Source organism: Megascapheus bottae, chromosome 2 (assembly GCF_031878675.1).
Source record: "Megascapheus bottae isolate mThoBot1 chromosome 2, mThoBot2.hap1, whole genome shotgun sequence".
NCBI classification, from domain to species: Eukaryota; Metazoa; Chordata; class Mammalia; order Rodentia; family Geomyidae; genus Megascapheus; species Megascapheus bottae.
Window position 1 is genome coordinate 71,734,188 of NC_143510.1, and position 12,668 is coordinate 71,746,855.

The 12,668-nt window shown below is 33.4% G+C and overlaps 1 protein-coding gene across 5 annotated transcripts in view; it reads right to left on the minus strand.

Moving 5' to 3' along the window:
* Positions 1-12,668, minus strand: part of Mgat4c (MGAT4 family member C) — a 187,077-nt gene that overhangs the window by 33,106 nt on the left and 141,303 nt on the right. For all 5 annotated transcript variants that reach the window (XM_090357537.1, XM_090357547.1, XM_090357512.1 and 2 more), the window contains one exon: positions 7,381-7,430. Coding sequence is in view for 2 of the 5 variants with exons in the window: in XM_090357512.1 (XP_090213638.1) it covers positions 7,381-7,430 (50 nt within the window). In the remaining 3 variants the exon portion in view is untranslated. The remainder of the gene's footprint in view (positions 1-7,380; positions 7,431-12,668) is intronic.

Below are 12,668 nucleotides of genomic sequence, written 5' to 3' on the forward strand. Positions count from 1 at the left end.
GAGCTGTGGAGAGAGTGGGCTTCCTTGTCTCATTCCTGATTTTACAGGGAATGGCTTTAGCTTTTCACCATTAAGTATAATACTAGCTGTGGGTTTGTCGTACACGGAAAGCAATATGGCAGTGCCTCAAAAGCTAAACATAGAGCTCCCCTATGACCCAGCAATTCCACTACTTGGCGTTTACACAACCGTCCAGAAACAAGGACATACTAAATCCACTAGCAAAATAATGTTCATTGCGGCACTATTTACCATAGCAAAGATGCCCAGCCTAGATGCCCCTCAATTGTTGAGTGGATCGACAAGATGTGGTATTTATACACAATGGAATTCTATGCTGCTGTCAGAAAGAACGACATCCCCCAATTTGTAAGGAAATGGAAAGATTTAGAAAAAATCATATTAAGTGAAGTAAGCCAGACTCAAAGGAAATTAGGCTCAATGGTTCCCCTAATTTTTCATAATCAGTAGAAACCTTGGGCTCTACTAGCAGAGATCTGCAATTGAGCAAAACCTCGATATATAAGGCTATATAGCATGAAGGTAATTGAGAAGACCTCCAGGATATTGAAACAAAAGCCATACAATGAATGATTGTTGTCCTTAATGTACTATGTTATCTCTCATCTCTTTTGCTGTCCCTTGGTTATCTCATATTGTTACAGTATCTCACTTTGTTATCTGATATATTGAGTTTATTTTTTTATGGTTTAACTCATCATATCTTAATTCCTTTATAGAAATGTGAAACTTATAACGACATACTTATTTTTATTGTAATTAGTAAAAGGGTTACATGATATTTGCCAGGTAGAAGGTGCATTAGTTCACATACATTGATACCCTTTCACATGTCTTGGTACCCATTACCCTCCCCCCTACGCCCCCCACCCTTCTTGGTTTCCCCCCCTTCCCTATCAAATTTCAAATAACCAAATACAAATAAATTCAATATATCAGATAACAAAGTGAGATAGTATAACAATATGAGATAATCAAGGGACAGCAAAGGAGATGAGAGACAACATAGTACATTACGGACAACAATCATTTCGTTATATGGCTTTTGTTTCAATATCCTGGAGGTCCTTTCAATTAGCTTCATACTATATGGCCTTATGTATCAAGATTTTGCTCTATTGCAGATCTCTGCTAGTAGAGCCCAAGGTTTCTACTGATTATGACGAATAAGGGAAACCATTGAGCCTAAGTTCCTTTGAGTCTGACTTACGTCACTTAATATGATTTTTTCTTGGATCAACATGTTGTGGTATTTGTACACAATGGAATTCTATGCTGTTGTCAGAAAGAATGACATCGCCCCATTTGTTAGGAAATGGAAAGACTTGAATTTATTTGTATTTGGTTCTTTGAAATTGGATAGGGAAGGGAGGAAAACCAAGATGGGAGGGGGTGGAGGGAGGATAATGGGGACCAAGACATGTGAAACAGTATCAATATATGTGAATTAATGCACCTTCTATCTGGCAAATATCATGTAACCCTTTTATTAATTACAATAAAAAATAAAGTGAAAAAAACTGTGAATGTGTGGTGATATAGAATAGATATTGTATCAAGTTTATAATTATATGCACATAATTATATTTGGGTAGGCATTATAGAATTACTCATTTAGTGATTATCATCAGATTTTGAAATTACAAGGAACAAGAGTTGGTGGGCAAATATCCGTGTGTGTGTGTGTGTGTGTGTGTGTGTGTGTGTGTGTGTGTGTGTGCAGGTTCTGAGGCTTGGAAAACTGTTTTTGAGCTTTTTGTGCTCAAAGCTAGTTAGTTAGCTCTCTGCCACTTGACCTACAGCACCACCAGCTTTTTTGGTGCTTATTTAGAGATAAGAGTTACATGGACTTGTCCCCATCTCTTTGAATCTCAGTCTTCACATCTCAGTTTCCTAAGTAGCTATGGTCAGAGGCTTTGGTTTTCTTTTTTAAGAAGATGCATTGGAAATTGAGTAAGTAAATACATCAAATCCATTTTTCCTGTGTTGGATATATCTTGCCTGGCAATGATTTATAATGGAACATGGCAAGAAATAGATGGCTGTAGACAGGCACCATTTCAGAGAAATGACAGGATTCTCAGAGATTTCAGTTATTCCCCAACTTCATGTGATTATCTACTAACAACATGATAATAATGTCTATTGATTGCTGTTTACTTCAAAGTTTCTTCGTGGTGAAAGGAAAAATTGGTTGTGAACCCTTTGCATAATGCTTATGTCTATAGAATAGTGTTGAACTTGAATATGATTCTGGTATGGGTATAATGTCAGTGGATTCTAGAAATGTTCACTTTACTTCTCAAATATAAGACATGTTTGTAACATATGTTACTATCAGAAGGAGTGAATATCTTTCCAGGTTTTATTATAAAAAGTAAATAGCATTACATGGAAAGGTTCAATGGTAGCAAAAAGAAATAATAAAAAACCAGTGTATCATCAGTTGATGATAAATTGATATTTTAGCTTAATGCTGGAGTACACAGAATTCAGACAGCATTGCAACAATTCTTTGCACTATTAAATTAATTAATTAATAAAAATAGGACAAAAATCAACATTTTAAAGGCAAGAATAAAAACTGATATTTGTAATAAGTTTTATATATTTCTTCCAAATATAAATATTAGTTATAATGCAACAAATGGAAATGTATATCTAAGCTAAACACTTATAATTCTTGCTGTGCAAAGGCCAACATCTGAGGATTTCTATTGAAAGCTAGCGGAGGCAGAAAAATCCATGAGTCTTTAATTCTTATTAGCTAGAAAAATCTAAATAAACTAAAGACATGGCCATAGTGGTAAAATGCCAACAATGAGTTTAAATATAACCCCAAATCAAAATGATATTACCAGAATATTCAAGCGAGGAAGAAAAAGATGGACAATTTTGCTATAGCTGATGCTACAGGGGAAAAAAATCAATACTAGAAAGTCCAACTGGCTTATTCAACTTTTTATTGACAGAGAAAAAATAATGTAAGGCTGCTTGACTTTCAGTGTAACAATACATACTTAAAACTGTACTTAGAGTACACTGTCAATGTTGAATGTAGTTATGTAATTTGGTCACCAACCAAAGCATAAACCATTTATAATCAAATATGGAAAAATTATATCTTCCATGTTATGATTAAGATTGGTAGTCTGTCTGATGATATTGAGTTTACCTTAGTCAGAAATTCTTACCTTGTAAATCACTATATCGAGGACATAAGATAATTGGTTTAGGTTTCAACATCATTTATGAAAGGTATGATGTACAATATTGTGACTCATATATTTACCATTAGCTACATTAATAATAGAAAGAATAAATTATTTATACCTATTTCATTTTTGGGGTCAAAGTAGGATATGAAACAACACAGAAATTAATGGCCTGTAAATTTATAGAAATAGTGGCATCCATCCATCCATCTACAATTATTTCTGCGGTTTTGGTGATTTTTATAGTGGCATTTATTTGAACTAAATTTTGTTAAAATATTTCTACACAAATTCATGATACCAATAATGCAAAAGCATTTCCAGATGGAACAAAGGAGAGTTGAAGATCTAGGCAATGGAAAGAGAAAGAGGGTTAGAGAAAGATAGACAGAATAGTTTATGAAAAATAGATAAACATATTAACAGCAATAACAAAGTGGTATACTAATGGGAAAAGTCCTAAAATTGAAATGTTTATTCACAGCATCTACAATGTTCAAATTATATAGGTTTCATTCATCTGAAGGAAGATCCTAAAACCAGAAAGAAAATATTATCTCTCATTGTAATTCATGTTAAATGACAAAACGTTTATAAATTACAAAGCCCTGTACCTTTCATGTAATGTGTACCTTTTTCTCTGGGTTAGTCATATCTGAAGCTCTGGCTACAAATAGATATTAACTGAATAAGTTCAAAACTAACACATTATATGTAACAGCACCATATTTCCAAACAAACCCTAACAGATTACTATCACCTATTTAATAAAATCAATTTAAACAATAAAAATGATATTTAACTTTGTCATTGTATGGAAAATATAAACAATCTTTTGGATTACCTTACAAAGAAATGGAATTTGTTTTGTTTTTTCAGGTAAATATAGTGTGGCCCTTTTATTGCATTTTGTTCCAAAGCATGCAGTAGAAATGTGAGTGGTCTGTTATAACCCTGGAACTCAGCCTTTCCTATTGCAGTTCTCTTTCTTGGACCATGCCTGCACTATCCTGGGATCAGATCTTGGCTAGGTTTCTAGTGGTTCATAGTGTTAGAAATAGCTCAGGGTGGTGGGATCTCATGTAGGAATAAGGACATCAACTTAAAGGGAAATCCACAAGGCAAAGTTTACTTCCATAGAAGGTCGGCCATTTGGTAAGCACACAGGTGCAGGCAGGTTGCTCCCTCACCTAGCAAGGCCTACTCCTCTGGCTCAGATTGGCTGAGTTCAGTTTCACAATGTGCAAAATAAGATGGCTTCAATAATGGGATGCAAGTAAATTCAAGGAGCTTTTTACTGTTAATGAAAGTGCTCGGGAAAAGGTTTTATGTAACTGAAATGGAATTAACAAGGGCCAACCCATCTGGACAAAGCAAGAACAGTTCAGAAAAATAATTTTCTCATGATTAATAGAACAAGGCATTGACAGAAACAATGCTTTCTCACAAAAGGACAGCCTAAGTCATCTTAATTAAGGATATCCTAGAAATATCAGTCTCGACACAACTCAATATCCAAGTGTTTTCATTTAAGCCCAAACCAGATTGGCCTATATGCTACATGTTGATTCAGACAGGGAAGTATGGAAGGGATGTTGAGTTAAACCATTAAAACATTGGATTTCATTCTATGCTTTGTGATATCAAGGAGTCCTGAACATCTTCATAAGATGTGCTGCAATATAAATTATATTTTTATAATGGTAACAAAATACTATCATTTATTTCTTATTCCAAAAGAATGGTGGATGTTTTCTTATGGTGGAATAATGGTTGATATTAATACAAAATGAATATAGAAGTAAACATGAGAGGAAATAGTCTTCTAATAACTCAATTGTTTTAAGGGTTTAACAAAAAAATGACAAGTGATATTACCCTTCTAAATATTTTTTCTGAAAATATGATTGTTTTTCACAAAATACACTGTTCATATGTTTTGTTAATGTTAAAAGAAATGACAAATGCATCACAATTTCTATCTTAAATGCTAATGCTGTATTACATACTGTATGAATAAAACTCACATAAATAAAGCTATTTAGAATCTACTATATTTCCTAAGAAAGTATAAGGTTTGACAAAGGTTAAAAAAATGTTGACAACTCCTGAACTTTTGATTTTTGCACCATTTCTCCATTCTGAGAATCAAAATTGTTTCTAAAGAAAAATCACTCAGCTTTGTCCCTTGTGACAACTTCTCCAGCATACTGTGAAGTTCAAAAGCTTTGCAACCCATAAGCCACAAACCATGTTAAGTCTTTTCAGACTTATTGTTTTATAACTAAAAAATTGGGCTCATTTTATTTCCAATACAGGAAAAGAAATACTGACTCATTCTCATGTGTTCAGTTGTTAAGTAAAGTTGCCTATGTCATACAAAGCCATAAATTCAGCAGAATATAGAATCAAAATATCTAGAAAGTGTAAGAAAAGACTGTGAATTGTCTCATTCAATTTTATCCCCATTTTCCAACTACAGTATGGATCAAATCATTAAAGATCCTGAATGGTACTTTGTGAATTATCTCTTAGTTAAATAATATGTATTATTGACAATGATATGAATCTCAAAAGCAAGAAAAAATAATTAATTTTGTATGTTTGAGAAATCTAAAAGATCAGAAAGGGACACAATGAAAGTTTTATATTTTCTTCAAAGGCAGAGTCAAGCTAAGACCGTATTAATTTTCTCTGTTGACAAGGCATACTGATTTAGTAAGATTAATGTGATAAAGGCTAAATTTCAGGGAAGAGAGGGAAGTCGTAAAAGCAAGAGGAAAGGAAAGACTGAGGCCTTAGAGATGCTGTAAATTACTTTGAAATGGATTTAGCAGTGGTTACTTATTAAATTTGAGTCCCAAAAATGGGAAAAACATTGCTATTCATACTCTCTGTAGAATATGTAGCACGGCATTACCAACTTCATAAACCTGACATTTGATTCTTTGATTTTAGTCAGTATATTGACTCTATCTCCAAAGAAAAATCTCCTGCTGAAATGAATAAAATCCAATATATGTATCTTTAAAAAAATTGTAACAATCTCAGATCAGTTATGGTAGAATAAAACCAAGAAAAATCTCATATCAAAGTAAAATAGGAACCATGAAAATTACAAATTCAGTGTATGCAGATTCAGGGTAGAATCAACTATAGATTCAGCAAAGAACCAAGCATGAGAACATTTGAAGATTTTATTTTCCACAAAGAAGAAAGAGCTGAAGTGCTGAAGACAAGGTCTATCCACTCATAATGAGGAATTTCATAGAAGAGTCTTTAACTGCTTTTTATTTCTTTAATAAAAGAAACCTCATGGGGAATGCAGGTCTAAGAGAAAATATACTATAGAAATCCAGTGCCTGATGATGAGAAAAAAGACAAAGGATGAACCCATGTAACTGTGACATTCACAAGACAATATGTGGGAAATGAACTTTACAACTTGTGAAAGGGGGGAGAGAAGGGGAGTGGAAGAAATGCATGGGAAGGAGTAACAATGTTCAATAAGTAATGTACTCACTACCTTAAGAATGTAACTGTAACCCCTCTATACATCACACTGACAATAAAATAAAATTTTAAAAAAGTATAAAAAGAAAAGAAAAACAATGGCTCACAATTAGAAGCCAACCTGGGCATAAAAGTCTTCAGGATTCCATTTCCAAAATAACCAGCAAAGATCTAAGCTGGGGGTATGATTCAGTGGTAAAATGCCAGCTAAACTATCAAGGTCCTGGGTTCAAATCTTAATACCAGCTGAAAATAAGGGATGTACTTCTACTAAGTAGATAAATTGAGAACTGATTAGAAATGTTCACAGGTAATTAAGTATGGTATGAGAAACTTAAAATACAATTATGATTTCAAATTATTAGAATAATAAAAAGATATAATATTAGCATGAGTTTGGATGTTTCCAAAGGAAAAATGTTGGTTCTTTGGAATTATAAAAATAATCTTCTAGAATTTATTGTGAATGTAGAATTGTTAAACAAACCGAATTACAAACAAAAATCTGACAGCTGCTTCAATTTTGATCATAGGCAACAACTCCAAGGCAACTTTATTCATGGAAAAGCTTTGATAATATATGGGAAGTATATTCTCTCAAAAGATTGTTATGAATAGCAATAAATCTCACCTTGATAAAGAAGTTGTCATAATCTGTCCCGTACAGAAATTCTTGATACCCTGATAAAAGAAAGCATAGTATTACTAACAAAACCCATTGGTTCAATATCCTAAAACAAACCCAATTTCTAAGATATTTTCATTATACTGTATTTTCCTCATATTTGTTAATTTTGTAAATTGAAAAAAATATAGGACAGACAATTTATTTTTGTGCACGTAAGTATGAAATATTACTTTGTACTCTTAAATTATATTCTGAAAAACTTCAAATTGAATATATGAATGATGCCTTTTAGAATATTATATACAGGCCTTGACACAAAATTATCTGTTAACATTATCACTGATTTTTCTGTATGAGCTAGTAAATTGCCTATCTTTTATAATGTTTTACTTAAGCACAGAATTTTCTCATTTCCAAAATGTAACTTTAGTCCATATTAATGAGACTCATTTGACCTCAAATGTTCATAGTGTAGTTTCATATACACTTATCCATGTTATTGATTTTCTGTCATATCTAAAGGCTTACAACATTCAAGAGATTGCTTCTGCTACATCTTTATAAATTCATTGCCTAGAACATAGTGTGAATGTGTCTGCCAGACAGTTAACAAGGGTATTCAGAAGAAACCCATGAAGCTATAATATAATCAATGTGTGAAATATTATGTAAAGATAACATGTCTCTAAATGCACTTCCCTTTTCCCTACATAAAGGTCCTTGGGGGAATAAGCCTGTCACTTTGTATTATCATTTCCCCTTGTACATAAAATTAGAATTTTGTCTATAAACAATAATTCAGTGTTATTAGATATATCTGAAGAGGACAAGTAAGGTTGTTCATTGGAGGTTACGATTTGTAAACACAGTTTTATTGAATTATTTGTCCATTTTAGGGCATCTGAGCTGCTTTGCATCATGTTAGGTGAACAAGTTAGCAATAACCATGGTTATGAAAGTGTTTTCCATGAACCTGATTTATAATCTTTTGGATAAATACCCAAGCATTTTATTACTTGATCATAGAGAATTTCTTTGCTTAATTTTTCTCCCCAAACTTCTTTCCAGAGTAGTTGACCACGTTTACATTTCCACAGTGTGTTGGGGCTCCTTTCTCTCACATCTATGCCAGTATCTGTTGTTGATTGTATTACTGAGGATGGCCATTAAGAAATAAAGAAATTTGAATTACTTTTCAATCATTTCACATGTCTGGTTTACTGTGAGTTACATTCCCTGAGTATGTCATACTTATTTCCCTTCACATTTTTGCTGTGTGTACATGTGTGTGTGTTTGTGTGTGTGCATGACTACTTGTGCAATTTTATTGCAATAATTATGTTTGTTGGTGTTTCTAGAAATTTTTTATGGGAGAGAAGTTTTACTGTGTGTGGATATGGGGTGCAAGCCTGGTATGGTATAATTGTGTCCTAAAGCTATGGGGTAAGTTTTTCAGTGAGCAGGGATACCATTGATATACACAGGCTGCACAGTAAACTCTGTAATCATGTGTCTAATATCTGGATTGAGATATGAGTACACATGTGCTCCCTGCTGTATATCTTGTATACGAGTCCATGTATTGGCACTGGAGATAGGGCACTGCATAATTTAAAAGGCTAGCATTTTATACTATGTACTTACCATAGGATCTGTGAAACTGTGGTTTTGGTGTTTCAATCACCCGCATGGGTACTGTGGAATAAAAGCAGAGTCTGTGCCCTTGAGAATGGAAACACTGTAACTACTCCCTTCCTATTCCCCCATAGTGGGTTGATCTCTAACAGTGTGTGGAAGTTCCAGTGTTTCTCTGAAACATAACAGCTTAAGTCACAGGGGTGAAATGGTGTAAAGCAGATTCTTACTCTTTGCCAGGGCAGACAAATGAATCCACACGATTTTTTGAGCTACTTTCAATACTCTAAGTTCATTAGGAGCCTCTGGGTAATTGTAGGCAGTGTCAATGGGAACTTTTGCAGATGTTGCCACATTACCTACCTCCAAAAGTATGATTTGACTTTATGCAGACATCAATAGAAGCAAGAACATGTAAATGGTTAGAAATCACAAACTCCTTTGTGTGGCATTTTTCTGTAGTCTTTGCACTCCACAGATAATCTTGTAATTTCCCTGCTATTCTCACAGTACTTTTTCAATCACTCAAGTAAGCTGAGAGTTGTTTATTCTTTATTGTGTTCCTTTTCCATGGGAAGGACAAATAAACTCAGTTTGGCTTCCTAAACTATAATGTATATACATTAGCAAAACTACATGCAAGAATGTTGAAAGCATTTGGAGATATGTTTTATCTAGACTTGCCTACATGGGAAAAGTCTTGAGTTTGAACTCCAACACTACAATAATGTTAATTAAATTATTGGTTATTTTCAATCAATTTCCAATATTCAGATTCATGTTGATTTTTACCTATAGAACATATGTTTATAAATGCATAGTAAAATTTAGGAATGGTGTCATCATTAAATAATCCTAAATCCCTATTATTATTAGGTTTTAGAAATATGCATTTGTTTTTGCTATAAAATCATTAAAAAGTATGGAGGAGTCTTCAGAGTAATGAAAATTGACCAAACTTTCTACAGATATAGAAATCTAGAAAGCAAGTAACAAAGTGTATGTATGTACTTAAATGCACACTTCATAGGTTCTCTAAATTGGGGGTATACACATCGCTTCAATCCTAAGAATGTCAAAAATGCTGTACTATATTTTAAATTAGCCAGTAAGCACTGCACATGAATGGCTTCAAGAATCAAATCAACCACAGAGTATGACTAAGAAATATTCATATCTGATAAGGAACCCAAAACATGAGAGAAAGTGAAAGACAGAAAAATTACCTCTCACAAAAATCTATGCTCATCTGAATCTTAAATCATGTATTCTTTCCCATTCCTATCCATCTTGATGTTAACTTTACCAAATAAAAATGGGTTAAACTGACTGTGCTTCTCTGGTCAGGGTTATATCCAATTCCCAAAGCTTTCATCGTTAATATTTTATGACTCTCACTGATCTGTCCCATCAAGAAGAAAAATTTATCTTTCATTTGTGCAAGCAGTACCTGCCCCGTAATAGATTTCATCTCTATAAGCTGGGTAGTGAAATTCAAGTTGCAGCCAGAGTACAGGGAAGTAAAGTGCTCACTTTAATTCTTTTTACTGGAGTCTGTCTGCCTTTTACTGGAGTTGCAAGTCAGCCAAGCATAGTGAGAGATCTCTCGGGAACTATGAAGTGACAGTTGCTTGCCAACTTACTTCGGCCATCACACATGAATGCCCACATTGTTTAACTGATTTTTAAGGGAGATGATTAGCTAGAATGATTTTTTTACTTAGACATTTATAAGGAGCTTTGGTATCTAGAACATCACCTTATTACCTTGGCAACTCTAAGTATTGACTCAATCTTGGGAATTCTTTACATTGTAGATGGAATGACTAAAAAGCTAATGATCTTCAAACACTTCAAGTGGAAAAAGCAAGACATTTTCCCACTGGATGAACACAGAATGTCTCACCTTACCTGAACTAAGGATTCCACGTATATAAGCTCTAGTTAGGATTTTATTATTCCCTTGGCAGTATTAATCCACAGAAAAACAAAACTGGAAATTGCACTCTAAAATCTCTTTTATAGCCAGAGCAGGGAAAAGTTCCATGACATTGATCTCGGCAATGATTTCTTGTATCAGATCCTCAAAGCAGAAACAAACAGGATTGCATCAAACTAAAAGGTGAAATCACAAAAGTGAAAAAACCAAACAACCTATATTTGCTGAAAAATAAAATTAATTAAGCAAATATTCCACGTGGACAGGTAGTCTAAAAATACTATTCATTTCTACAGACTATAAAACATTTTGAAAGCAACAAAATAGAGTAAATAAAATGCAAAAAAGCGGGGCCGGGAGTTTGGCCTAGTGGTTAAAGTGCTTGCCTAGCATGCATGAAGACCCTCGGTACCACATACATAGGAAAAAGCCGGAAGTGGTGCTGAGGCTCAAGTGGTAGAGCTCTAGCCTTGAGAAAGTCCAAGGACAGTGCTGAGGCCCTGAGCTCAAACCCAGGACTGGCAAAAAAAAAAAAAATGCAAAAAAGCCATCATTCTTTTCAAATAACTCACTCAAATAATCTAATACTAAAGAAAAATAGCCTAAAGATATTTGAAATTTAGAAGCAAGGAAACAAATAGACTAGATTAAGAATAGGTAAAAGATCTAGTTTTCCCCCCTTCCCTATCCAATTTCAAATAGCCAAATACAAATATATCCAATATATCAGATAACAAAGTGAGATACTGTAACAATATGAGATAACCAAGGGACAGCAAAAGAGATAAAAACCAAGATGGGGGGGGTGAGGGGAGGGTAATGATGACCAAGACATGTGAAAGGGTATCAATGTATGTGAATTAATGCACCTTCTATCTGGCAAACATCATGTAACCCTTTTATTAATTACAATAAAAATATTTTTAAAAAGACCTAAATAGATATTTCTCTTGAAAAATCACTTATAAATGGCCAATAGTTATAAATGAACATACTTAAAATACTAATTACTAGAGAAATGCAAATTAAAACTCCATTGATAAATTACCTCATACCTTTCATAAAGCTAATATTAAAAGATGAAAGATAATGAGAGACCTGAAGAAAAGGGAATCCTTACATATTCTCTGCTGGATATGTGAATTATTAATGTCACTTTGAAAAATGAGAGGTTTTTGAAATATTAACTATAGGATTACCAATATTAGGTATATTAATCTCACTACTGGATAACTACCCCAAGTAAATGAAATCTGAAATATTTTTGACAGACATCTACATTTCATGTTCACACTAATACTGTTCACAATAGCCCATCATTTGTGGAGGAGAAAAAATATAATTTCACACACAAATACACACACACAGAGACAAAATATTTGGGCTTGAAAAGGAAAAAAAACAACTGTCACTTGTGACAACATCGATAAATCTGGAAAGCATTATGCTAATTTAAATCAACCAGAAAAAGACAGAAACATGCTATGATCTCACTTAGATGAAGTATCTAAAAGTATCCAACTCATAGAAATATCTAATCAAATAAAGTTTATAGAGTCTGGATGGAGTAGGGTTAAAAGACTGAGTAAATATTCATGAAAAATACAAAGCAGCAGAGAGAGGAAATAAATGATTTTCATTGAGAGTTCTCTTGGACAATATTGTGATTATAGTTAATAATAGTTTTTTAGTGATCATGGCTGATAGTAAAAAATGA